General features: G+C 49.3%; 1 protein-coding gene and 2 long non-coding RNA genes across 14 annotated transcripts; 2 read left to right on the top strand and 1 right to left on the bottom strand.

The window, feature by feature from the left end:
* Window positions 1-43: 43 nt before the first annotated feature.
* IKZF4 (IKAROS family zinc finger 4) lies at window positions 44-27,968 on the bottom strand. Of its 12 annotated transcripts, XM_077913314.1 has the most exons (11): window positions 23,226-23,539; window positions 18,492-18,542; window positions 17,257-17,351; window positions 14,990-15,139; window positions 13,158-13,251; window positions 11,784-11,888; window positions 10,532-10,792; window positions 9,394-9,561; window positions 5,442-5,591; window positions 4,810-4,941; window positions 44-3,920 (listed from the first exon to the last, which is right to left on the bottom strand). In XM_077913314.1, exons 4-11 carry the CDS (start codon window positions 15,074-15,076, stop codon window positions 3,160-3,162), a joined length of 1,758 nt encoding a protein of 585 aa, XP_077769440.1. In that variant the 5' UTR covers window positions 15,077-15,139; window positions 17,257-17,351; window positions 18,492-18,542; window positions 23,226-23,539; the 3' UTR covers window positions 44-3,159. The 12 variants fall into 12 exon arrangements, with proteins under 12 accessions (XP_077769440.1, XP_077769452.1, XP_077769450.1 ...); XM_077913326.1 differs by lacking the exon at window positions 13,158-13,251 and having other exon boundaries at window positions 23,226-23,524; XM_077913324.1 differs by lacking the exon at window positions 14,990-15,139 and having other exon boundaries at window positions 23,226-23,524.
* On the top strand, window positions 8,184-14,179 carry LOC144323199 (uncharacterized). The gene is made up of 3 exons (XR_013388667.1): window positions 8,184-8,327; window positions 11,622-11,718; window positions 13,619-14,179. It is a non-coding gene; the product is annotated as an uncharacterized LOC144323199 (long non-coding RNA).
* LOC144323200 (uncharacterized) lies at window positions 14,811-17,146 on the top strand. Its single transcript, XR_013388668.1, has 2 exons — window positions 14,811-15,183; window positions 16,335-17,146. It is a non-coding gene; the product is annotated as an uncharacterized LOC144323200 (long non-coding RNA).

The raw sequence follows: 27,968 nt of genomic DNA, 5'->3' as shown, positions 1-27,968 counted from the left end.
CCCAGGAGAAAATTACAGCAAAGTCTGCAAAAACAACCAGGGGTGTTAAATTACTCATGTTTATTTATAACAGACCTTCAGCCAGTACAGTACAAAACTTACAGTAGTATATCTCCGTTACACAAATATTTACTTACAATATATTACATATACAAAATGCTTTGCAATAAGTGTCAAAAGCTAGTTTAACTCCCCTTGAGAAAGGAGAAAAACTCTTTAAAAAATGGGGGAGGGAGAACCAAAGGAAGAGGGGGAGGTGAAAGGGTAAGGTCCAAGGAGACACCAAGCATAGGCTACAAATGAAACCCTGGGAGAGAGAGAGAAGAGAGGTGGTATTGCACTTGCTTCTGTGTTTTTTTTTTCTTTTTGTTCTTCATAACTTCTGATTAAAAATATATATAATATATATATTATGTACACAAGGAAAGAAGCTGCTGAAAGTATTACAAAATCCCATCTGCAGCTTGGACACTGACACAAAAAAACAAAGGTCTGGAAAAGTGTCTATTTAGAAATTTTTGTGTGTGGTGTTGGTCTTGAATATCAATATAAAAGGAAAACACCTCTTTTCTCCATGTGGGTTTCAATTTTTTTTCTTTTTCTTTACTTTTTTTTTTTTTTTTTTTTTTTTTTTTTTTTTTTTATGCAAAAGGAGCTGGGAGAGAGCATGAGGATGTTTGAGGTTCCAGAGCTGGAAGGCTCTGGAAAGTAGGATTTTGTACCTAAGACCCTGGTTAAAGTGCAGTGATGGTCTGGAGAGAGACAGAGTGCCCTTCTCTCCCCTCCTTAGCACCTGGTCTTGCCCTTCCAGTCTCTGCTCTCATGGGCTCAGAGTATAGCCTCAGAGCATAGTCCTTCATGTTCCAGGAGGTTACAGGTGCCAGAGCTGACTGGGGGAGGGGATGGGGGGCCCCCTAAGGCTCTGATACCCCAGAAGGGACTAGTCCTTATGAGGTGTCACCAAATACACAGCAGACGCAGAAGAGGTGGTACAGGGTAGGTCTAACAGGAAGGGGCTCAATAACCAGAACAGTTGAGGAGAACCCTAGATATTAATCTCAGCTCTGCTGCCATCCTGCAACAAGGAGCCAGTTCCCTGGGGGACGGTTGAGGAGACTCTCCGCTTCTCTAGAGACCACTCTCCTTCCAGCTAACTCCCCCATCCTCTGCCCTTGGCAGCATCTGTTTATTGCTACTTTGTCAAGGAGGAACAATCAACCCACAGTGCCCCTCCTTGACAATCTGGTTCTCTTAGGGAGACTACATAATGGGAGAGAAAAAGAAGGGAGAAGAGAAGTTTTTCTAGGGTCTCTTTTCCCACAGAGGGTAAGGTAGACTTTTCTTAGAGCCCTTAGGAGCCCCAATCCCAGGGTCTGTTCCTTAGCCAACCCTTCACCATCCCCCTAAATTATCCCTGATAGGGAGTGAGAAAAGTAGGAGGCAAACGAGCCAATAAGGAAAGGACATATGGAAAGAAAGATGGAAGGGAAGAGAAAAGGAGAGAGAGAAGGACCAAGTGTTACAACTTGTGAGGTGTTGTGTTTGGTTTTTACTTTCTTTTTTTTTTTTTCTTTAAATATAGAAAAACAGCCTTTGGTTTGAATCTCAAGGAAGCAGAGAATGGGATAGCTGTGGCCTTGGGCAGAAAACACTTGTAGAAAGAGACCTCCACTCGCAGTGGAGCCATATCTCCTCCTGCCCCCTTCTCACCAACTAGGTTACCCAAAAAGCCAGGGGTCTCTGCTGTAGCCAGGAGAAGCATGCCCCCTCCTGCCCTATATCTGGGAACTGAGTGTAGAAGGGGGCAGTAAAGGATGACCCCCAGTTCAGTTGTGCCCATCCCATTCTTGCTAGGACAAGAATAGAATGAGGTGAGGGGCAAATGCCCTTCCTCGTCCTGGGATAATTTTTGGTTATACTGAAAATTAGAAGAGAGAAAAGAGACACCCTTTTCTCCCTGCCACTGATCCTAAGAACAGGGCCCAGAAGCCTGGGAATGAGGGTGAATCCTGCAGGGGGAAGAAGCAGAAGGCAGCATGACACTGGGGTTGAGACACCCCCTTGTCATCCGGCAGCAACCCACTAGTTTCTCACAGGAGAGGGACTCCGGGAGCCCCTGAGAGCCTAGGAAGGTCACTAGAGTGGAGAAGATTAGAGGTGGAAGAGAAGGAGAAGAATTTTAACCCACCCCCTTCCCATGCCCTGGTTCCCAATTAGGCACCTGTGGCTCCCAACATGTCAGAGACAGGACTGCAGACCTAGCCTTGGCCCCTGAGAATATAAAATTGGGGCACTCCAAGGAGAGAAAAACCACCACTGAGTAGACTGGCAGGTTGAAGAGAGTAGCAGTGTTGGGGGTTGTTTGAGGAGAGAAGATATAGATCACATCCCAGAGGGAGATTCCCACTATGGGCTTTGGGGAACTCATATTACTAGGGGCACGTCAAGAGGACCCTCAGTCCCACAGTGCCTGGGGAGAATTTCTTCAGCCCCTCCTACTTCCAAATGAGGGAATTCTTCATTTGTTCAAGCATAGTGCAAGCTGCCTAACGTGAGAGGGCACAAGAGGTATGGAGTACCAGGTTGGAGGGTCCCAGAGAGGAGATATAATGCCACAGAGCTAAGGTAGGGCCAGAGGGGGCTATGCCCGTCAAAACTAAAGAATCAGATAATGCAAAAGGTGAGGACTTCACACAAGAAGCTCAGAACTCTTAGGCCTAAGAGGAGCTTCCGACCCCGAGGGCTGTTAGAGAAAGCTGGATCAAAGAAAGAAAAATTAGGCCTAAATAAAGTGGGAGGGGACGGTGGTCAGGAGGGCAGGGGAGGGGTTGGGGGCTGTGGTGGTAAGTGACTGATACAAGGTAAGAGAAAAAAGCAAAAGAAAAATCAACAAATTATATTAATAAATAACTCTGAATATGCCGGGATGAGAGGAGAAGAGGAAAAGGAGAAACATAAGCGAAAAGGCCTGTTTCATCACAATGCTTAAATCAGTCAGGGTAGAGGAGACTACGTGAGGAGGGATCAGGGTCAAGGGTGAGGTCAGGTAGCCAGTGGTAGAGGCCACCAAGCAAAACTCCTTGGGATGTAATGGGGACAGAGCTAGACTCCTGTAGGTAGGGCAGGGGAGTGGTGGGCTGAGGGGAGGGCAGTAGGTGGCTAGCCCACCTTGTGTTCCCCCCGGACAATGTGGGAGGAGAATTCGTACCGGTCCTGGCTGTGGTAACCACAGATGTTACACTCGAAAGGGTCTCTGAAGCCATGGCAGCCCATGTGGATGGTGAACATGACATGGTCCAGAAAGAGGATTCGGCAGTGCTCGCACTTGAAGGCCTTCACGGGCTCACCACTCTCGCCCACCACCCGGAGCACTTCCTTGGAGGGGCCTGGGGTGCCCCGCAGTAACCCCTCCTGCGGCTTGGGGTCCTCTTTGGCGTAGGCAGGGCTGGGCCGGCCCACCACAATGGTGGGAGGTGGCTGGGGTGGGGGGCCCTGAGGGAGGGATACCACCCCCCCAACTCGATCTTCGTGGTTGCTCTCTGTATCTGTGGAGTCCTGGCAGCCATTGCTAGGGGAGGCCCCAGGGTCAGTCAGGGGGCCTCGGGCCCGGTAGAGGAGGGGGCCTCCATCAGCCAGGTCCTCGGGTCCCTCACCTGCTTCTCGGGACCCTGGAAGCTCTAGTCGACCGGGGAGGGGCTGCATCTGGGTGTAGACAGAGCTGATGACGGGTGTGAGTTCTGAGATGCAGTTGGTAGGTGGAAGGCGGAGGGGACGCAGATGCTCTGCCCCCACAAAGGCCAGAGAACCTCCGAAGCCAGGCTCCAGGCCATGATGTGCCACCAACTCCACATCCTTCTCATAGCCACCCGAGTTCACATCATAGGGGATGTCTGAGAGGCTGAAGCGCATCTGCTTTTCACCTGTGGAGGAGAGGCTCTCAGCAGAGCTGGGTTTGGAGACTGTCCTGAGCAGGATGACTTCTTTGTTTGCTTACTGTGGGGTGACTGACACATTATTTACCAGCCCTCATTCACTTCCCTCAAGGTCAGGACCTCTGTGGGGCCACTCCCCAATTCCAGGCTATAATCATAGGGAAGGACTCGGTCCCAGCCCGCTGATCTTTAATACTTCCTTCATTGCCCTTTATAAAGCTAGAGAGCGAACATCAAGGCCAGGGTGGGTGGACCCCATACTCACATCTCCTCCCTCTGAAAGCTGGGGCCCTTCTCTCAGTCCCCATAGGCTGGAGCCCTTGCTGTTCTCAAAAACAGAGAGAACCTGAGCTCCCTGACCCCCTCTTCTTAGCAGCACCACAAGAGCCCTCAACATGGACCCCTCTCCACCCTCTCGAGGTACCTTCTCCCTCTCCACTCCCCTTCTGTTCTGGGATAGGTTCTAAGCACCAGGGATGACCAGGTCACTTTCCCCCCTCAATCAAATCTCCAGATCCACCTGGTCAGATGGCCACCAGAGCTCAGATTTAGAGGATCTGTGGTTTAAAGCTGACGTCTCAAAAATAAATAAATAAATAAATAAATAAATAAATAAATAAATAAATAAATAAATAAATCAATCTGACGTCTTGGGCAGCCTGGATGGGTGGCTCAGCGGTTTAGCGCCACTTTCAGCCCAGGGCGAGACCTGGGATCGAGTCCCACATAGGGTTCCCGGCATGAAGCCTGCTTCTCCTTCGGCCTGTGTCTCTGCCTCTCTCTCTCTCTCTGTCTCATGAATAAAATATAAATAAAATATTTTTAAAAATAAATAAATAAAATAAAGCTGACATCTCCTCTCCAACTGAACTCTTACCTACAAACTTCTGGGGGGTGGAACGCTTGCGTTTGGTGAGGCTATTGGCCAGCCGATCAATGAAAGTTGGCCGCTCAGAGGATGAGTGCAGCATGGAGTCTGGTACCATCTCCAGGTCACGTATCTCGTCACCTAGAGGGAAGGAGGTGAGGACAAGTAGCAGCAGCTGAATCAGGGTAGCATTGGCTCAGCAGCCTTAGCCTGGAGAAAATCAGCAGGTCAGTAGCCAAGGAAGGTCATACCCAATACCTGGAAAATTGGGCTCCGCCTACTTCCCCCTATCTAGAGTTCGTCCTAGCAACATTTCAGGTAATTTGAGGACAATTATATACATTTGACCCTTGGTTTTATACTTCTTTGTGTTCTCTCTCTCCCATTAGACTGAGGACATAGATCAAAACCTCCCTGACTCCTGGATCTTCCTGCAGCACCTACCACAGGGCTCTGCACTGACTTGGGAGTACTTGGCAGACTTACTGAGGGGGCTGTCCTTTTTCCACAGACCTCATCCCTTTGTCAGGGGTGGGGTGGGGTGGAGTGAGTGGGGGGGGGTGGTAGTGCTGATGCTGAAACTATCCTCGTTCTGCACTTCCTCTGGCCCTGCCCTCGATGTCCCCACACGCCTGCCCTACCTGGTTGGCCAGCCAGAGCTTGGGCTTCAGTGCTGAGACTCTGTAGGTAGTTGTGGCACCGCTCTTTGTGCTCCTCCAGGGTACTCTGCTGTTTGTAGCTCCGGCCACAGTAGTTACACTTGTAGGGCTTGCCCACTGTGGGAGAGGAGACTGTAGGAGGAGAGAGGAGAGATATGGCGTTAGTTACTTCTCCCCGTGCCCGGGCTCTACGAAATCATCCAGGAGCAAAAATACACTGGCATGAGGAGGAAGGGATGTGGCTCAAGAGAATGCTGCTTTTCTTTCCTTCCCTAACTTCAGCTGCAGGCACAGACAGATAACCAAACCATGGAGAAGAGGACCAGTGCATGGTCCATGGGAGGAAAGAGGGGACCCGGGGCATATAGCCTTGGACTGTTGGTGGGCCTCTCGGTGCCCAAACTGCTGCTCAAAGGAAGGAGGGGCCAGGGGCTTTGTAGGGGATCATCCCTGACAGGCAGGCTGGCCCCACCCTAGGATCTCAGATTCTGGGGCCCCGACTGTGGTTTAACCTTTCCATGTGGCAGACGGGTGTAAGTGCTGTTGATCAGACAAGGGGATTTTTTGCTTATGACCTATCTGCTTTGGTTTGGGGGAAATTGGTGGGCTGGGGTGACAGAAATGAGAGCCCTTAGATCTGCCAGTGTGGGGAGGGGCAGTTTTCACTGACCTTTACTTGTACTTCTACCACCACCCCTAGCCTGGTTTTACCGCTTATTTTACTTTCTGTCTCTCTACCCTGAGAAACCAAGAGAGCCCCAGGTTTATCGCTGATAGAGAATTTCTGAGAAGAGAAAAAGAATAAAAGAATGGAGAGTGAAATAAAGGAGATGAGTAAAAGGAAGAGAACATCAACTTTGAGGGTCTTTTAAATTTTTTTTTTTTTTTACAGATTTTAGTTATTTATTTGAGAGAGAATGAGAGCATGCACGTGAGAGAGCACAGGTGGTGGAGAGACACAAGCAGGCTGCTCATCTAGCAGCGAGCCCAATGCGGGGCTTGATCCCAGGACCCCAGGATCCTGACCTGAGCCGAAGGCAGACTCTTAACCCACTGAGCCACCCAGGTGCCCCTAAATTTTTTTAAAATAAAGAACAATAGGGATCCCTGGGTGGCACAGCGGTTTGGCGCCTGCCTTTGGCCCAGGGCGCTATCCCGGAGACTCGGGATCGAATCCCACATCGGGCTCCCGGTGCATGGTGCCTGCTTCTCCCTCTGCCTGTGTCTCTGCCTCTCTCTCTCTCTGTAACTATCATAAATAAATAAAAATTAAAAAAAAAATTAAAACCACCATTTAAAAAAAATAAAAATAAAATAAAGAACAATAAATAAATAAATAAATAAATAAAAAATTAAATTAAGAACAGTTATACAGATTTCGGTTCTGGGGTGCCTGGCTGGCTGAGTCAGAAGAGCATGAGACTCTTTTTTTTTTTTAATTTATTCAGAGGCAGAGAGAGAGAGAGGCAGGCAGAGAGGCAGAGAGAGCAGCAGGCTCCATGCAGGGAACCTGAGATAGGACTCGATGCCGGGCCTCCAGGATCACGCCCTGGGCTGACAGCGGCGCTAAACCGCTGGGCCACCGGGGCTGCCCATTCTTTTTCTTTCTTCTTTCTTTCTTTCTTTTTTTTTTTTTTTTTTAAATTTTTATTTATTTATGATAGTCACAGAGAGAGAGAGAGAGAGAGAGGCAGAGACACAGGCAGAGGGAGAAGCAGGCTCCATGCACCGGGAGCCCGATGTGGGATTCGATCCCGGGTCTCCAGGATCGCGCCCTAGGCCGAAGGCAGGCGCCAAACTGCTGCGCCACCTAGGGATCCCTCTTTCTTTCTTTCTTTCTTTCTTTCTTTCTTTCTTTCTTTCTTTCTTTCTTTCTCTCTTTCTCTCTTTCTCTCTTTCTCTCTTTCTCTCTTTCTCTTTCTCTCTTTCTTTCTTTCGATTTATTTGTTTGAGAGAAAGAGAGAGAGCAGGGGAGAGGCAGAGGGTTGCAGACTCGTTGAGCATGAAGCCCAATGCAGAGCTTGATCGAACCACCCTGAAATAATGACCTGAGCGGAAACCAAGAGCCAGATGCTCAACCAGTGAGCTACCCCGGCGCCCCTAAAGACAACTTTCGAGAGATGATATTTGTGAGAGGAGAGAGAAAAGTGAGAGAACAAGGTATTGTGTATCTTATTTTATGTATACTGCTACTATTGAGCAGGGAGACAGGAGAAAGTGTCTCCAGGAGGGTGGCAATGACTACCCCTCTGCCGCCTGTACATAGACACCTAAACTGGGCCTTGGTTCGACCTACGCCATTTTGATCTTGCTCTGTAAACCCTCGTACTTGGAGGATGAGGGGAATGCCATGGTCCCCATCCACCCAAGACTTTTGGGGAAATGGTTTAACATCTTGGAGAGAAGCCCCTTTTTTCTTATAGTGTATGTTCCATGCAAAGCATCTCAAGAGATGGGACCCAATGTTGTGCCTGTATCTAATTCTGTCCCTAATAATCTTCTGTAGAACAACATCCAAAAGCTATCCCTTGGCCTTGGTGGTGGTGGTTCAATTCTAGGGACCAAGCCATCCCGGTTCCAAACCAGCAGGGGGAGCCGGCCCTTTCCTGAGGAAAATGAGTATGATTCTTGAGCATAGAACCTTGCTAGGGGTCCAAGAGGGCTGCAGAATAGCTTTGTGATGAGCAAATCTTTTTATTTTTTTTTCCTTTCTTCCTCAGAGCTTCGGTTTCCTTGTCAGCAAAATGAGGATAACACCATCTACCTCAGAATTGCTATGAGGATCACACAAGGAGACAAGCAAAATGCTTTGTAGATCATAAAGCCTGAATCGACGATCTTTCTCCTTTTTTCTCACCCAGCTCCAAGGTGAGAGAACCTAGAACAAGGTAGGTGGCTGGAAAAAGTGTGGGGAGGTGATTGCTCTGTTCCTTTAAATCTCAGCCCAAGAGAGTTTAGGAAAAGAGAAAAATAGCAAGGAAAATTGCCAAGGACAGATCCTACTAATTTTTTCCCCTCTGCCCTTCTTCCTGCCTTTTCCCAATCTTGAGCTCCTCCTTCCAGCCAGCTTGACTCCTGGCCTCTTCTCAAGGACAAGCAAAAGCTTAAAACTTAGTACGATGCTTCAAAAATGCTATCGGTCCAGCTGATCAGACCAATGCTGACTCAAACAGTCTTGGCTAAGGCTATGAAAACTGGGTAGTCCAGTCCCCTGGCACGGATCCAAACACTAACCTCCAGACTCCCTCGTGACTTGTTCTTGCCTCTGGGAAGGTGACAACCTCTTGGGATGGGGAAGAGAGGCTTTTCCTGGGCTTCCTCTCTTCCTTTGGAGTTTGGAGGCCCGTGGATGTTTTTAGGAACCAGTAGGAAGTAAAGGAGGACAGACAGTGGTGGTCCAAGACCTCTGGTATTGGTACTGTGGAGGGAGGGGATGATGGTGATGGGCATGGGACCTCAAGCACATGGGAGTTTGAGGAAGGGTTTTCCTGGTGCTCAGAAGTATGGGGGGGATGGAGCATGGATGGTTCTGGCATTAGCATGAACTTTAAAAAACAAAGGGCAGATGACTGTTAAGAGCCAAGAACGTCACCCATCACCCATGCTCCTTTTGCTCCAAATCACAGAGTGTGGCAGATGTAAAATATTTCATCAAAGAGTCCCCCAAGGGCAGCCCCAGTGGCTCAGCAGTTTAGAGCCGCCTTCAGCCCGGGCATGATCCTGGAGTCCTGGGATCGAGTCCCACATCGGGCTCCCAGCATGGAGCCTGCCTCTCCCTCTGCCTGTGTCTCTGCCTCTCTATCTGTGTGTCTCATGGATAAATAAAATATTTTAAAAGAGGAGAGAGAGAGAGAGAGAGAGAAAAGTCACTGAGCTCTATCTCCCAGGTATACTGAAGTCCCACTCCTCATTTCCCGCCAAACAAGTCACTGACCCGAGTGTGTACGGAGGTGGCCCGTGAGCGCGTCACGCCGGCGGCAAGCATAGTTACAGAAGGGACATTTGAAAGGCTTCTCCCCAGAGTGTAGCTTGATGTGGCGCAGCAGGTTCCCCTTCTGGGTGAAGGAGGCACCACACTGGTTGCAGTGGAAGGGCCTCTCACCTGCAAGAGAAAGAAGAGATCTCTGAGGACCGGGTGTGAGGAATTTTGAAGGTTGAACCTCTTCTCTCACCCTCGGCCCCACCCTGCCTGAGGGAAGGCGCTCAGAGCAATTTCTAAGAGGCAGAGCTGTGGTATCCACACAAAACTCCTGCTTTCTAAAGATCCCTTGGGAGTAGTATTACCCTGGGAAGGTGTGGGTCAGGGACAAATGGCAGGGCAAAGGGCACCAGGCCTGGAACTCTGGGCCAAAAGACCATTAACCCCAAACGGAGCCCTATAAGACCCACTCTACCCCAGGAGCCCAAAGCCTGAGAAAACAGAGAAGAGGCTTTTGTTTTCCTTTATTTGTTTTTGTTTATTTTTTGTTTGCTTAAATCTTGAAACCCTGAGGGCCCAACTAATACCCTGGAGTACTGTCCCCGTTAGACTCTAGGACCCTTCCTGAAGCTACACCATCCTCTCCCTCACCTCCTTCTCCCACCGAGAAAGGTACTGATTTTTCTTTTTAACGACAGCTGATGAAAGCACCAGAGAAGTACGCGTCTTGAGGGAAGCCAAATGCCATCTCCTCCTTTTTTCCATCAGCTGGAAAATGTGCTGGGAGAGACCCTTCCTTTTCTTTTTCTTTTTTCTTTTCTTTTTATTATTTTATTTTATTTTATTTTATTTTATTTTATTTTATTTTATTTTATTTTATTTTTTATGATAGTCACAGAGAGAGAGAGAGAGAGAGAGGCAGAGACACAGGCAGAGGGAGAAGCAGGCTCCATGCACCGGGAGTCCGATGTGGGATTCAATCCCGGGTCTTCAGGATCGCGCCCTGGGCCAAAGGCAGGCGCCAAACTGCTGCGCCACCCAGGGATCCCGACCCTTCCTTTTCTGAGGCTACCCCACTGCAGGCATGGCCTCCTGTGCCTCTGCCTTTCCGGCCCATCCTGGGAGCTCCTCTGGGGCCCCTTGGCCTACTCACCTGTGTGGCTGCGCTTATGCACCATGAGTACATTGGGTCCGATACAGACCATGCCGCAGACATCACACTTGAGCTTGCCATTGGGCAGCCGGATGCCCCCGGGGGAGTGAGGCTCTGGCCCACTTCCATCACAGTAGCCCAGGGGTTCTGACAACGAGTCTTCCACGATCACACTGTCATCCTTTTCTAGGAGCCGCTCATCTGGCCCCAGCAGTCTGCTTGACTCCTCATCGCTGTACATCTCCACCTTGATGGAGTTGGCTGGAGGGTGGGATGGTGTTTAGGACAGAAACAGGAAAGGGGGGAACCTGCCCGCAAACCAGAATGGTACTCCTGATGTGCAGAAGGCTTTCTCCCAGCCCTGAGACACGCAGGCTTTAAAAGAGGCCAACGACCTAAGTATCCTGGGTGGTGATTTGGTAGTCCTGCCGGGACCTGAAACAACCTTTTCCTCCTATCCCACCACCCAGACGAACAGACTCTCAGAGAAAAAAGCTGGGGTACATGGGATGTCTTCTGTCCCACTGGGGAGAGGAGGAGGCCAAGGGGAACCCTTTTCTCCACTCTCTTGTCATTAAGAAAGATGTCTGGCTGGGCCCTGGGCAGGAAGCCAGCAAGTCACAGTGGCGGGAAAATGGTCCTAGGAAGACCAAAGAGATGGCAGGCTAAGAAGAGAGCAAAACTGGAAGACAGACATGGCTTGCGTTATCCTCCCCTCCCCATAAGACTGAACCCCTCTGTTCCCCTCCATGAAGATCTGGAGAGGGGGGTATGAAGGAGGGAGGAGCCACTGAGGAGAAAGCTTTGGCTCTTGCTCTGACCTACATTCCTGGCTATTCCAACCATTTAGAGAATGTCACAGATCTAGAGCCAGGGAGAAGAGGCAGGCATGGGGACCCTATCCAGGCAGGAGAATGGGGGCGGGTCACCAGGAGATCCCTCTTGTCTCTAGTTCCTATCTGACTCTAGTCATACTTATGGACTTGCTTCTCCAACTCCAGGGTTTCTCTTGGGAGCCTCTACCTTAATCCCACCCATGCCTCTTTCAATTCCACCTGAGTTGGGCAGCAACTGTCCCCTCTCCTTTCAGAAGGAAGACCTCAGCTGCTGAGTTCCTTACTGCTTCTCAGAGCTGTAAGCAGGAAACCAGAGGGAGGCAGCGATGGGGAAATGGCTGCCTATGGAGGGTGAGCTGGGGGCCAAACAGAAGCAGGGGCGCCTAGTGCAGGGCAGGGCAGGAGGCTGTACTTACCACTGAGTGAGCGGCTGGGAGAAGAGTGCTGGCTGTTGGGGGTGCTCACCGAGGGCCCCACTGGGGCCCCGAGGAACTCCTTCTCCAGAGATGAGTCCCCGCTACCTTGGAGGAGAGAACAAGGGGACAGGTGAAGCTGCGGCTGGGGCCTTTTACTGTCCACTGCCTCACCTCTTCAAAATTCTGTGATGCGTCACAGACATTCATCCAGCAGCCACGTACAAGGCAGCGTTGTGTGCTCAGCACCGTACCTTGCGCCCTTGGCAGCCTGGGTGCCCGGTGCGGGCTTCTGCGAGCTCAGTGGCTGCGCCTTGCCCACCCTACCTTTATCTAGGCCTGAGGGGAAGAGCATCACTGCCTGACGTCCACAGGAAGCAGGGCTGGGGCTGGGCGGGCCAGGGCCGAGAGGAAAATGGGGGCCTCAGGAGGGAGGCAGTTCAGGACAGACGTTCTTCCCTACTGTTCGTCTGCGGAGCCCCCAACACCAGATTCGGGATCTGCAGGAAGGGCAGCTGGAATGGTCCCTGAATCTAATGATAATAATAGTAATCATAATGATAGCCGCCAACATTGATCGAGTCCTCACTTTGTGCCAGCCACGGTTCTATTCACTTTAGATGAATTATCGCATGTAACGTTCACAAAGACCCCGTGAAGCAGGTGCCAATACTATGTTAATTTTGCAGATGAGAAAACTGAGGCACAAAAGAGGTTGTGTTACTTGTCCAAAGTGACATAGCTGATAGAGGTGGAACCAGGACAGATCAAAAACAGTAAGCACCCATGTCCTGGGCCACCACCTACACAGCCAGTTGGGAGTCACTGTTTTAGCAGAGGAGCGTTGGGCCTACCAGACCTTCTGAAATCAGCACAAATTTGACTACTCTAGAAAGCCCCTTATCTGATATGAATTCCAATCACATATTTACTGCTTGGTGCTCCCTTGACAGTAAAATATTTATTCTCAATATATTTGTTAATGTGTTGACAGATTGCTTTGTAAAAAATGAGTTTTAAGAGTTTTTGTATGTACCTCTAAAAATTAGTTAACATACATGAATATATGAATCAGGTCTTAAAAATCCCTCCTCCCCATAGTCTTCTGCACAAATTTATAGGTGAAATACAACACATGTAGGTAAACACACACATAGACACAGACACATCACATATGTAGATACACATAAAGAGAACATACCCACAGGGATAAACACACCCATAGACTTCTACAGTATCTGCTAACATGAACATGCATGGATGTGTACACACAAGCCTAAATATGGAAAAGCGAAAGAGAGACACAAGCCCTAAAATTCATCCCTAAAGTCCACCTATGAGTACTTTACCCAGTTTCCCAGCTATGTACATACTTACTTTCACAAAATAAAGATTCCATTATAAAATGGTTGGAGTCTTGGGCCTGAGGCAAGAAATCCGGAACACACCCTCCTGAGGGATCCCTCTCCAGCTTTGGTCAGTGGGAAGAAAACAACCACTCAGGACTTTGGGACCATTTCCCATTCATATCCTCTTCTAAAAGTCCCATTTCCCCCATTCGTTCCCATCAAAGCCTGAGGAAATTTGTTCACTATCTATAGAAAATGCTTTATAAATCAACACTGTGTTTTCCCGACTGGGGCTCTTTAGATGAGCCATGGTTATCTAGAAAAGTTGCCCAAGTCAGAACCATATACATATCATGAAGTAAGCATCTCAGAGTTGACAGGCTGAGATGTGTAGACTCAGACCTAGTTTTAAAATATGTCTTTTAACCAATTGGTAGTGTTTGCTATGGCGAAAGGGACTAAAAGGGGCATCTCTTCATTCCTTTTCAGGTGATAGTGCTGACTTGCCCTGAATCACTTGATGTCAGTGATGGGGGAAGAACCGGGCTCTGGGTCCTGGTGCTGAGTCCTTGACCCTAAAACAATGAGTGAACTTGCTGGAAATCCCAACCTACTAGGCTGCCTCTTGGAGCCAGGGGCTTGATACACAGGGGCACAGGGAGAGGGGAGGAATACGCTTAGAGGGATATTTAGGGGCTTTAAGAGGAAAACATCCTTTGTGCATTTCCTTATTAAGGCCTGGGAACAGGAGGAAGCACAGGTGCCTCCAGAGCCCCATCAGTAGTTTGAGACGCTCTTTGATGCCATGGCCCTCCCTGGGGAAAATAGGCTCAAGTCTGCTTTTATGGGGCTAATACATAAAAATGAATCTGTTTCAGGGGCCAGAAAACCTTTATGGGGACCCAGGGATTTTGAGTTCTACGGAAGGGTGAAGGGGCCTAGAGTCGGATTTAGGAAGTTCAGCAGTTCCTCTGTCAGTTCCAGAAACCCCAGGGAGGGAACTTCAAAAGCCTGGGACTCCCAAGAAATCCCAGACTGTCAAAGCCAAGAATTAAGGCCACTCTCAGGTCTCGGAGAAATTTCCTTGGTCAAAATCATCATATATTGACTGAACCCCCAGAGAGTAAAGCCAAATCATGAGGTTGACATCAGAGGAACAGGGAGGTGGGTACGGGGCAGAAAGGCAGGAGGGAGGAGAGAGAGAGGAAACAGGGCAATGTCCCACAGGCTCAATGTGTTGCACAGGCTGAGGAGACCGGCCCTCCACTCCTGCCACCCTTCCTCTATCCCTTCAAAGAGTGGCTGCCCCCAGGAAGGAGCCATGAGGTCCGAGGACCTCCACACTTCTCTGCTCGTCACCTAACTGCTTTCCCTGTCTTGACCATGGGCTCCAGGGGGGCAGGATGCTAACCTGCTGGCAGGAACAGTGGGTTCGATCGGAGAAAGACGCCCATCCCCAGCTCTATTGTGGGGAAGCGGCAGAGGGCCCTCGGATCTCTGCTCCAGGCTGAGGCATCTGCCGCCCAGGCTCCCCTGTTCCTCCACTCCAGCGCCCCTGCCCACCCAGGCCTGCCTCGCATGTCACCCCTGGCAGCTCTACGTCTGTCCCCAAGGCCTAATCAAGATGTCACCACGAGCTCCCACTGTCCAAGTCGCAGTCTTTGCTTAGCAACACCAAACACCCTTCCCGTCCTCCGCCAGTGTAAGGAGGAACGCCCCCTCCCCCGCCACACACACGCACACACACGCACACGCAGGCAGCCCCCATCCTCTCCCTGTCCCCGGCTCGGAGTTGCTGCTGAATCGCTCCCTACCCGGCGCCCCTTCCCCCGCCACCGGCCACCTCCTGCCTGAACTTACATTATCCTTCCCTCGCCGGTGAGACCCTGGGGTGCGAGCGCGGCCGCCGCCTTGGAAACGGCGAGGGAGCGCGGGTGGTGTGTGCATGTCTGCGGCTCGGTGGCAGGCAGGGGTGAGCCCAGCCACTCACCTTCCAGGAAGCGCGGATTCCTGGAAGTGAGGGGAACCGCCGTCATTTCGCAGGCAGCGGCACGGTGAGCAAGGGGCCCACGGCTGCAGCCAGCGGGGAGAGCTCAGCCCAGGGTGTGTGTGTGAGAGAGAGAGAGTGTGTGAGAGAGGGAGAGGGAGAGGGAGAGGGAGAGAGGGAGAGAGGGAGAGAGGGAGAGAGGGAGAGGGAGAGAGGGAGAGAGGGAGAGGGAGAGCGCGAGCGAGCGCACGCTTGGATGTGCTTGGGGAGGGGGCTGGAGAGGACGTGTGTGTGAGTGTGTGTGCGCGTGGTGGGGGGAGGCGAGGCTACAGCATCCCCTTCCCAAGCCGGTAAAGGGGTGGGGGTGGGGGGTGTGCACCGGGAGGGGGAGGCAGTTGCCCTCGTGCCCAGCAGACAAAGAGGAACTGCACAACAAATGCCTGAGAGAGGCAAGAGTGTGTGGAAGAGAGAGAGAGAGAGATGGATGGGCCCTCGAGGTGGGAGGGAGGAAGGGGGGCCCCCAGGGAAGGCCCAATCCTCTGCCAGCTGGGGAAGCCAAGGCCCCAGAGGTCACGGGGCCCAGGACACGGGGCAGCTTCAAGGCTCTCCGGCCGGCAGAGAGCCCCTCCCCCTCTAAACTCGGGCCCGCGCACTCCCTCCGCCCGGCTCCTCCCGGAGGGAGGTCGCTCTCCAGATCTGGGGTCTGGCCGCCCCTCCTTCCCAGCAGCCAGGACACCCGGCAGTCTGCTCTCAGGCTAGCGTCGTGGCTCGGTGGCCCCGAGGCTTTGCAGATCCCGGGCAAAATCGCGGTCCAGCCTCCCCACCTCCGCTCCCCTCCCCTCCTGAGCCCCTGGGGCCGGCGGCCGCAGACAGCGCTGATGAATCCGCCTTCGATTGAGACAAGGCCTCTGCTCCCTTCCCTTCCAGAGGAGCTGCTCACTGACGTGCTGACCTACTTTGGAGACTAGATTTTCTGATTCCAAGAATTTGGGGGAGGGAGGGGCCGTGAAACTTTGGGCTGCCTACCCCTGGATCCCTTTCTAAGGTTCCCTTAAACATTTCACAGTCCCAGAAAACTTGTGACAAGCATTGTTCAGTCAATTAATTGCTTGAGCTGGGTTTGAGCAACTCAGTTTCCTTTGAAAGATAGGGATGGGAGGTAGGGAGAGAACCTGTGTGGGAAGTTAGTGGACTCCTCCTTCCCGTTCCTCTCTCAAGACCCCAGGAGGAAGAGACCCTCCCCTTTAGAGAGAGACAAGGGGGAGAAGATGGATTTTCTGAATCGGGTTCCACGAGGTGGGAAAATCTCTTTGAAGAACAGGAGAACATACCCCCTTTATCAGGTGGCCAGGTGAGGGAAGGCCACCTGGTGTGGAGACAGAAGAGCTGTGATGACCTTGAAGAGCCGCAGTGGGCTCCAGGACGATGTGCACAACGGCCTTGGCCTTGCCCGCTGCTTGCTTGCTGGCCCAGCAGAGATGGGTCAGTGACGGGCTCTCAGGCGTACCTCATGGGGACCGTCTCAAACATGCCCAGTACTGCAGGGGCTGCTTTTCACAACAGATGTTAGCCCTCCCTCTTCCCGTTCCCTAAGGTAGTTGCTGGCAGCTAGAATCCTCAAAACACAGGTGAGGGGGTTCTGGCCTCTACTTTCATTCAAAAACCATCCTGTGCAGAGGCTTCTCTTATCTGGGAAATGTCAACCTGCTGAAAGCAGGGAAAATTCGGTTTCATAGCACCGTGAAGCAAACCCCCTAAGAGGTTCGCCTCTAATCAACATTCTCCAGAGACTGAGCTCCATGGGATATCCCCGCCAGCCACTTTTCCAGCTTTTCATTTACCTGCGTTAGGGCAGGGACTGTTTTTAACTCCTCTAAGTGTTCCCCAGCAATAAAACAGGGTCTTGAGTGTGGTTGTTCCTCAGCAGTGGTTTTCTGGGTAGGCTTAAACTGAGCAGGAGATAGAAGGACTGGCTGGTTCCTCAGAAGGGCCAGGACTTTAGTTCCAATAAATCTTTTTCAATTAAATCAGTCCACTTGATCCTTGTCACTCTCCAGCACGTGGCAGGTATCAAATGCGTTTACCCGGTCCAACTCCTTCCCTCCTTACATGAGAAAGGGGGTCAGAGTCAATGTCTTACCTTACACTACTCAGATGTTGCCAATGACTCTTATGTGTGTGTCTGACCCATCTTGCTATCATCCTTTGAACGTGCCCATAATTCCATTGGTCCCACTTCAGGGTAAAAAAAAAAAAAAAAAAAAAAAAAAAAAAAGCTATAGGTCATTTCTACAACGGTGCTTAGATTTCTGATGGGCACACACTCATCATGTTGAAACCCAATTCTGGCTTCCCTCACCTTTCATAATCATCTCCTGCCCTGACATTCTAATGGTCCAAAAAATGATTCCTTCTGTCTTGGAGATAGACTTTGTCTTAGGCCTTTCTCTACACCCTCAGAGAGGGAGCCAGATAAAGTTCCTCATTTCTTTTCACCTTGTTAAACTCTGAGAAGATCCTGATTAGTTTCATATCTCTAAAAGCCATTCATACTATGAGCAGCATGATCTCTTCTGCCTCAGTAAGAGTATTTGGCAGGTTTGAAAAGCCATGGCATGTTATAACCATGGAAAAGGACTGGGAGAAATGGGAACTGGGCTCTATATCTCTCTTTCAAAGGCTCTGTGTTGTTGGCCCACTGTCTGAATTCAGCCCATAGACAAGTTTGGCCTACTCCGTGGAACATTTTTTAAAATATTGAGTCATTACTCTAAAATGGAGACATTTCACATAAAATCTGGATTCCTGAATTCTCTTGAAAAATTGGAAGTTTGGGCCACACTGGATACACATTATGGCATGGCAATGACTGCTGGACACCAAGGAGTGTGTTCTCCAATACATGACTGTCCCCCATTCTCCTTTGCTCACTATCCGAACCTGTTTACTCATTTATATACCCACCTGGCTCCTCCAGGCCTTTGAGGTTGGAAACCCTGCTCCACTCTCTACCTGGCTGGGATGGAATATCATGTTTGGCCGGTATCCTCAGAGTTCTCCACAGGAGAGGAAACCACATCTTCCTTCTATCTCTTTGCTTTAAATCATTCCCCTCCAATCTCCACTGTGTTCCTCTCCTATTCCCTTCCCTTTACCTTCTTCCCCCAAGAAGTCTGGGAAGAGAATCACTATTTAGGGAATGCAAAATGACCCAAACAGATGCTCACTACCAAGCACTAGCACTACCAAGTGTGAGTGGCAGCTCTGTGGCTGGGGCACCCAAGGTCCTGTGCTAGGCTGAAGGCTCTCCACTCTGCTCCACAGGCAAGTGGGTGCTCCCAGCCCCTTACAATCAGAACGCACAAGAGGGCATACCAGACATATAGGAGCGGCCATTGCAGTCTTCTATGTCCATCTTAGAGTCTGCTGAAAGAGAAAAATAGCTGCTATTAGAAGCCAGATCTGGGAAAGGAGAAGGTTTCTCCCTGACATTCTAGAATTAGCAAGTTTGCTCCAACTCTATCCTACAGAAGAAAACCCTCCTACTTTGTTCTGATGAGAAAGACAATGTACCCCAACTTACAAACCCCAGGGTCTCCTCCCAACCCACAACTTCTGTGGGCTTCCCCAGCCTCTGGAGTGGAAACACTGTCTTACTCTAGAGTGGTCCCAGTTGTGTTGAGAGTAGACCCTCCTCCTGTAGGTGGAGCTGATGCAGTGAAAGGAGACAGGTTATAGCCCAGCCTTCTGGAGGCAAAGAAACCAGCCCCACAGAAGCCGTAGGCCTTGTTAAGGATGGGGTAGTAATAAGAGGAAGAAGCGGGATTCTGTCTCAAGGGATTCTTTTCCAGGTATGTAGGGGAGGGAGGGGACAGGAAAGTAGAAGATGGGGAGCAGCCCACCCCAGGTTCCATGAGGAGTCCTCTACTGAGACTATAATAAACAAATTAAACCTTTAAGTGGCTTCTCCCCACATTCTTGTCAATTACTTTGCTATGTTTATTTTTTTTAAAGGTGGAAGCCTGAATTTAAAAATGCAGGTTAGTCTATTTAAGAGAAGCGAGCAGTAATTGGCAGAGTATTAAACAAATCAAGAACTGAGAACAATTAAAAGTGATAATTTGTTCCAATGAATTATCTCCTTAGGAGCCTGTGGGAGGAGGAAAAAAAAATATTGTTGGTGGAAATTCACATACCTCCAAAATTGATTTCAACAGTCATCGAATGAAAAATAAATACTGTAGGGGCAGATCTGGGGGCATAAGAGTGGGGCAAGGGGAAGAACCTGAGCTGTCACCAGGATTTCTGATCTCTTCGAAGGATCTCTCTGAGGCAGATGGATGAAAATTTGATTTGCTTGTAATACTACACTGTGAGAGGCAAGGGTGGGGGATTTTGGAGGATGCACAGGGGGAAAGTATCTATTACCCTGTTTCCCCCTCCCCCAGGTCATTCTTGAAGACATCATACTCTTCTGAAAAGTCTCAAAAGAAAGCCTGAAACATGGACTTTCCTTCAATTCACAAAGCAGCTGTGCTTTCATTAGAGTCCTAGTCTCACCCAGGAAGCCTGCATGTGGAAGAAAAAAATTACCTAAATTTATTTTCAACTCTTCACATTCTCCCTGGCATTGGACTGAGCTTTGGGATCAGACTGCTAGACCAAGCCACAATAATAAGTGGTTCCTTGAAGGTTCCCTTAGGGGTAATGATTAGAAGAGCCCAAGTCCACAGTGGTTAGCAAACTCATACCCTCTGGAACTAGCCATAGAACTTGTGGTGGGCAGAGATTCAAAGAATGAGGAAGGGCGGTCTGGTACTCATGGGGCCCCTTTCATTTCCGAATCATTAGCTCCATAATTGCCCTTCGGGATTTTTCAAAACTGCAAAGCTAAGATGTCACATGTGACTTCCCTTCGCACACACACACATGCACACACACACACACGCAGAAGAAGCAAGAGTGAGCAAGATTTCCTCCGTTTTCTGCTTGGAGAAACTGAGGCTCAGAGCAGTTAAATGACTTGTCTCAGGGCTCATGGTAAGACTGGAACAGGAAAAAGAACACAGGTCTTCTGCCACTCTGAGTTGTGCTCTTCCCATTAAACCATCCTTCTTCTTTTCAAAAGCCAGAATACTCAAGGCCTTCATGGATCTTCTTGCTTTTCCCTGGTTCTTTTTTTTTTTTTTTTTCTTTTTTTCTTTTTCCTGGTTCTTTTTTTTTTTTTTTTTAATTTTTATTTATTTATGATAGTCACACACAGAGAGAGAGGCAGAGACATAGGCAGAGGGAGAAGCAGGCTCCATGTACCGGGAGCCTGACGTGGGATTCGATCCCGGGTCTCCAGGATCGCGCCCTGGGCCAAAGGCAGGCGCCGAACCGCTGCGCCACCCAGGGATCCCCACTTTTTCCTGGTTCTAATATCAATTAAGGCATCTTTTTCTTTCGTGTGACCCCCATGGGAATGGGGTCTGTTACTTAAAAAGAACAAGTTGAGCAGGCTCTACAGGGAGAAATATGCTAATGTAATGTGTGTGTGTGAGAAAGAGAACACTAAGGAACCAGGGGCTAGATAAGCACTAGGTAGGCAGAACAGTTGAAGCATAGCATTCAGCTAGCACTGGCTCAGAAAGTGCATCTCATTCTTGGACACCTGCCCAAATGGTCCCAAAACAATTTCCAGAAGGGTCTGAAGGAGTTGTTTTCTGAGTTGGACTTTGTTCCTAGCAGTAAACTGAGCTCTTCTGCTTCTTAATTGCTCTTAACAGGTGCTCCATGACACATCTTGGGCAAAATCAGTGTTTGGCTGCCTCTAACACATCCACATGCCAAGTTGGTAACCCTGGAAGTGAGAGGGGATGGAGATTCTGCTGTTCCCAATCCTGGTATTCTAAGAGCCAGGAGCAAATCAGTAGACGCAGTTCACTGTTTGTTCAAGTCTCTAGGCAGCACATCCCTCCCAACCTTCCCACTCCCCGCCCCTCAAAGCACCTCCTCCCCTGCCTGGCCAGGCAGGCAGATCTTAGTGTCTCCTTAGAGGAACTGGGTCAAATTAGGCACTGCCAATTGGAGACATACCGCAGGGGGAGGAGGTATAAAAAGAGAGAAGTTAGTTACACAAGACAGGTTTGGCTCAAAGATCTTGGAAAGAAATCGGCTTTATAGCAACATAGGCGTCATTCAGTGATGGAGGTAGGCACATATGTACTGTAAATTCAGTTCAGTGAGCTGAGTACAAAGCAACTAGAAATAGCTAGTCTCCCAATTCAAAAGGAAGTGTCTCTGACGAGGGAGGAAAGGTTGGTCATTGTAACCTCCAGAGACAAAGGTTTTCTTCCTTGTTCTTTTGAATCCACTTGGCACTGTAACAAGAGTCCTCTATGGCCCTGGCTCTCTCCCATCAACACAATATCGCATTTGAACAGCAATGGGCAGGAATGGACATTCCTTCTAGACAGAAGATTTCCCACCACACTTCCTGACAAGCAACAAGTCACCAGCAATCCAAGGTCTGACTTCGAAGGGCAAGGCAGGCATCGGCTACCACCCCAACGTCCCATCTCCTCAAAAATATCCCCACAGCTTTCACTATTAGGTGACAAAAATGTCAGAAAGTCAAGTTGTCTCTATGTAGTGGCTCTGAAAGCCTGAAATAAGATGGACATCACAAGTATTTAAAGCTCTTCAAATCCTCTAAAGAATCCTGTTTGATCCAGTGACACTCCAAAATTGGAATTTAAAATACACTCCATGTGGTCTAGTGGGTAGAAAGGTAGTGAGGAGGACACTGTTGGGAAAGACAGTGGAGGTGGAGAGAGTGGCAAGGATCTGTCCCATCTTTTTCGTTGTTGTTTCCCAACCGCAGCAAGGAGAAGCAGAGTTTTTTTGTTTTTTTTTGTTTTGTTTTTTTTAATCTTGTTTCCCTTAGGACCTGGGACCTAAAGTGGAGTACGGTGATTATTAAGACAGAACTGGGATCCCTGGGTGGCGCAGCGATTTAGTGCCTGCCTTTGGCCCAGAGCGCGATCCTGGAGACCCGGGATCGAGTCCCACATCGGGCTCCCGGTGCATGGAGCCTGCTTCTCCCTCTGCCTGTGTCTCTGCCTCTCTCTCTCTCTCTCTCTCTCTCTCTCTCTGTGTGTGTGTGACTATCATAAATAAATAAAAATTTGAAAAAAGAAAAAAAAAATAAGACAGAACTTTCGGGGATCCCGTGGCACAGCGGTTTAGCACCTGCCTTTGGCCCAGGGCGGGATCCTGGAGACCTGGGATCGAATCCCAAGTCAGGCTCCCGGTGCGTGGAGCCTGCTTCTCCCTCTGCCTATGTCTCTGCCTCTCTCTCTCTCTCTCTGTGTGACTATCATAAATAAATGAAAATTAAAAAAAAAAAAAAGACAGAACTTTCGGGGGACGCCTGGGTGGCTCAGTGGTTTGGCACCTGCCTTTGGCCCAGGGTGTGATCCTGAAGACCTGAGATCGAGTCCCACATCAGGCTCCCTTGCATGGAGCCTGCTTCTCTCTTTCTCTGCCTGTGTCTCTGCCTCTCTCTGTGTGTCTCTCATGAATAAATAAAATTAAAAAAAAAAAAAGACACAACTTTCGGGACGCCTGGGTGTCTCAGCGGTTGAGCGTTTGGCTCAGGGAATGATCCTGGGATCCAGGATCAAGTCCCACATCAGGCTCCTTACTGGGAGTCTGCTTCTTCCTCTATGTCTCTGCCTCTCTCTCTGGGTCTTTCATGAATAAATAAAGAAAATCTTTTAAAAGAAAAAAACAAACAAAAAACCAGAACTTTCTACCTGGCTAGGGGTGAGCAGTTCTGGTACTACAAGTAAACCAAACCCATAGCATCATCCCCACTTGTCTGTACCTTTGTGAACTGAATCAAATCAATAAAAACGTCACTGGTCTCGTTCTGCTATCAGGGCTTTGCAGAATTAAGGAGGGGAAAGAGGTAAATGGTTCAGGGAAGAGGTGGACTGAGGCATTGTCTGTTGTCTGACCACATACATGCCCCTTTTTAGGAAACAGACCTTGACATCTAGCAGTCTACAGCTCTGAAATGATCTTTAGGGTCAACCTAGTGCCCTCTGAAGGAAACCCACCAACCTTTTCTCAGCTCATGTGTCTGTCTTTACAGCAGAAAGATCTGGCTCATTTTTTCACCAGGTTGTAGATGGTGACCTTCTGTCTACATATAATGCAGATGAAGACAACTCGATTTCATTATCCAAGTGCCTGGGGAACAGTGCTGAGGGGATGAATTCCCCGGTCATCCTAGTAATGGCCAGTCTCTAAAATAAGAAGGGGTAGGAGCTGGAAACACAACACCTGGGAAATGGGAAAATATCACCTCATTGTCTCCTTTTAGATCTCAAATGGATGCATCTTTTCTCTTGTTCTTTGCGCTTCCCTGTCCTCCCCATGTAGACTGCGGAAGAGAGAGAAGGTTAAGGTTTATGGGTGGGAGGAGAAACAATCCTACTCCTCCCATGTCTCATTTTAGGACTCAAGGAACTAAGGAAAGGGCCAAACTAAACAGTTTAAATCACTAGGTGTGATGCCCATGAGATGATACTCTCTGGGCTTTTTGGAAATACGCTTGAGTGTTTGAGCCCTGTGTTTATAGAAAGTCACAGGTCACAAAGTCACTGCTATTCAGCTGTATGTTTGAGCAGGGGTGAGGAAAGTAGGGCAGCAGGGTTCAATTTGAACTTTATAATAATTAGTTTTCAAGCCAAAGATGTCCCCAAACAAAGTTAGCTCTGTCAAATGAAGTCTGAAATTGGAAGTCTCAATGAACTATTCTGACTGGGGTAGGGTAGCAAAAAGGGGGAAGAGACCAGAACAACTGCTTTTGGTGGCACTCCTGACCAGAGTCTCTAATGCATGCTGACTGAAAGGGCTCACTGCTGTTTGGGCTGGAAACATGTTTTGGGGCTCCTCTGCTAACAAAGAATCTTGCCCTGACAATCCAATTTAGTAAGCCTCTCTTCATGTGGAGCGCCTGGGGCAAGGATGTTGTAGGATCTGGGGGATCTTGGAGCCAGAATGGAGCTGAGAGATGATCACCAATCTCTTGATTTTTAACAGAAGATACTATGCTGAGTCACCCATCTGGTTAGCGACAGAATTAAGACAAATAGAACCCAGGTTACCAGCATGATAGACAGCCTTTCCACTACAGTACATAGTTAAACCTTGCCATGGTGGGAAGGTTTGGGGTCACCATGCTTACCTTCTTTCTCGGGTGTTGAAATGTATAATTTCGGGGGGTGCATCTCAATGACTTACATCCTCGAACTAGAAACACAGGTTTATGGATGGAAGAAAAAAATAATCTTCTCTTTCTCATGTCTCTTTTTAGAGAGTCTGAGCCCAGGGAAAATGCCAACCTAGACACTTACTAGGTCACTTTAAGGTAGAAACAGGGTCCTTGGGGCAGCCCGGTGGTTCAGCGGTTTAGCACCGCCTTTAGCCCAGGGCCTGATCCTGGATATCCGGGATCGAGTCCCTCATCAGGCTCCCTGCATGGAGCCTGCTTCTCCCTCTGCCTGTGTCTCTGCCTCTCTCCCTCTCTCTCTGTGTGTCTCTCTGAATAAATAAATAAAATCTTTAAATAAAAAAGAGAAAGAAAGAAACAGGGTCCTTCACCCAAGGATTACACAAGCATATGTATTCCAGCAGAGACTATAAAGTTGATGCTGGGATGCCTGGATGGCTCAGAGGCTGAGCATCTGCCTTCTGCTCAGGTCCTGATCCGGGATCAGGGATCGAGTCCCATATCGGGCTCCTTATGAGGAACCTGCTTTTCCTTCTGTCTCTGCGTCTCTCTCTCTCTCTAGTGTCTCTCATGAATAGATAAATAAAATCTTTAAAAACAATAATAAATAAACAAATAAATAAATAAAGTTGATGCTATTCCCACTGGTGGGGTGGGAGAGGACAGGCCATTCACATCAAAACTATCCTTTCTTAGATGCTTTTTCAGATAAACCTTGAAACTGTCTGTTTCCAATACAGAATCCACAAATCTGAGAAGAGGAGGCAAATCAAACAGCTTGGAATTCAGAGTTTCCTTCAGGCAGGGTCAAGAGACCAACAAAAAGAGGGAGTCCTGCTTGTGGCATTGTCTACACCCACAGGGCTCCACACTCTTTATTTGTTCCTATAGAGTAAAATGAGCCTAGAAATACCTGCCAACAATAACTTCTCTTAATTTTTCCTTGATTATTTTGTGTGGATGTTGAGGGAAGAAAGATAGCCAGGTTTCTTTTTTTTTTTTTTAAGATTTTATTTATTTATTCATGAGAGACATGAGAGAGGGAGAGGGGCAGAGACACAGGCAGAGGGAGAAGCAGGCTCCCCACGGTGAGCCTGATACAGGACTTGATCTCAGGACCCGGGGATCACCACCTGAGCTGAAGACAGATGCTCAACCATTGAGCCATCCAGGTGTCCCATAAATTACCTATTTCTTCTTTTTTTTTTTTTTAAGATTTAATTTATTTATTCATGAGACAGAGAGAGAGAGAGAGAGAGAGAGGCAGAGACACAGGCAGACAGAGAAGCAGGCTCCCTGCATGGAGCCTGACGTGAGACTCGATCCCAGGTACCAGAATCATGCCCTGAGCCCCTGAGCCGAACCCGCTGAGCCACCCAGGCCGCCCAGGATGGCCAGTCTGGGAGAAAATAATTCCTTTGTGGATGTTAGTAGGAGGTAAAAGGTAGGATAATGTTCCTCCCACACTGGGAAGTACAAGCTGCAGATTTAAACTAAGAGAAAATAAAGAAGAAATGTTCAGTTGCATTTTCACTGGAAAGAAGTCAGGACTTCTTTCTGAGCCAAGTTCCAAAATGTGCTTTACCCTTAACCTACTAAAAGGAAGGGGATTGCCCAGAAGCTACAACTGTACTAACGAACTGCACTCAGTGGGCAACAAAGGCATCATATTTTGTTCTGGAGATCTCAGCATCTACGGAGTAGAGCAAGACAGGATTCTCAACCTGCCAAATTGAGGGCAGTTCCCAGCACCCTGGGAGCCACCCCAGAAGCTCCAGTGAGACCCATCCTGCTTCCCAATGGCAACACTATTTTCTTCTTTAAAAGACTTAAAGACTTTATTTTTATCTCATGAGCCACTCTTCTGACTATTCTCATGACCCAGGGAGCTGTTTGGCTTCTCTGGCTCTAGGTCGTTGTAGGGAAGGCTGAAGTTCCCCCACACAACGCAAGATTCAGGGAGGTACCACGGACCCATGGACAATGTGGGCTCCCCAGCGAGGCATTCTCACATACTCCTATCAAATAAGAAGCTACGTTTTCCAAGATTGTTTGATTGGCCTTGTCCTGGTCTTGTCCTTGGAATCTAAGTTATCTTTTTTTTTTTTTTTTTTAAGATTCTATTTTATTCATGAGAGAGAGAGAGTGAGAGAGAGAGAGGCAGAGACACGGGCAGAGGGAAAAGCAGGATCCATACAGGGAGCCTGATGTGGGCTCTGATACCGGGACTCCAGGATCACACGCTGGGCTGAAGGCAGGCGCCAAACCGCTGAGCCACCCAGGGATCCCCCAGAATCTGAGTTCTCTTAAGTGGAAATATTGTGGGTCATTGGACACCTGTTTTTAATGCTTCCTAATAATACAAATATGTACCTTCACACAGGTAAAGTGAACAAGTAGCAGTAAGGGGAAAATAACAGGCCTCAACGGCCTGTTTGGCCATGATGATGGAAGGCCTAGAGCTGACATGTGAGCAAGTCAGGAACTGAGCAAGATCACCACTGATGCTTTGAGCGCTCAGGTGGGGTATACTGGGACACAGGCGGAGCTCTTAAAGATGTCAGTGGGGGGGATCTATAGAACCATAAGAGTCACGACAGTAGACATTTTTGCTTATGAGAGAAGCAACTGAAGGGAAAGAAAGTGCACAAAACTTGACACAATGTGGTCGGTAATGCATCAGATCTTCCTGGAAGCAGAGTTAGAAAATTCTTACCTTGGAGAGAGAAATGGACCTTATTTCCTAAATATCTCATATCTAAAGATCTGTGTTCCATTACATTGCTAACTGCCTCCAGACAGGAAGGACCAATCACATAAAAATTCAAAAAGCATAGAGATCAAACAAAAATTTCAAAAGTGAGAATCTACAACTGTAGCAGATAAAAGCGTAAGAAAATAACTGGGGATGGGGCTACGCGAGGAGGTACATGGAGGCCTGTTTTACTTCCTAAGGGCTTCCCAAGTCTCTCTCCCTGGAGTTGCCAGCCCCGGGGCTTCCTCGGTTACACTTCTTTCTTAGGACTCCTCTGCAGTGAGTCGCTTCCTTCCCAGGGAGGCACCTGCTTCTCGGGCTCCCTAGACTCCTCATCCTACAAGGTGTAGGGTGCCCTACACAGCACTTCCCACTTCCACTCTAAGTTTCCCTCTACCTCGGTGCTGCCATTCTGCTCACTGCCTCCCAGACGTCCCCACCTGGGCCCACGTCCTGCTCTCTAACCTGACCCCCCCCCCCCCGAGACGCCCCGTGGCCCAGGCACCCCCGCCGAGCAGCCTGCGCACCCGCTCCCGGGCGTCCTCGGTCCTCTCCCCTGACCCAGCCCCTGCCTTCTCAGGACCCCTGGCCTCCGTGACCCTCCCCTAAACCTTGAAGCCTCGCGCCGGCCTCCCCCCCGGCCGGGCCAGCTTCTCCCCGAGAGCCACGCCGACCGGGCGACCGCCGCTGCCCGGGCGCCCCCGTCTCCCCTCACTTCACGCCCAAGCCCCTCAGGCCCCGCCCCCGGCGGGCGAGGCCCCGCCCCCCGCGCCTCGTCCAAGCCCCGCCCCCCGCTCACCTGAGGCAGCTCCGC

Source organism: Canis aureus, chromosome 11 (genome assembly GCF_053574225.1).
Source record: "Canis aureus isolate CA01 chromosome 11, VMU_Caureus_v.1.0, whole genome shotgun sequence".
In the NCBI taxonomy this organism is placed as follows: domain Eukaryota; kingdom Metazoa; phylum Chordata; class Mammalia; order Carnivora; family Canidae; genus Canis; species Canis aureus.
Note: the sequence above shows the minus strand (reverse complement) of the source record. Positions and strands in the feature narration are given on the sequence as shown.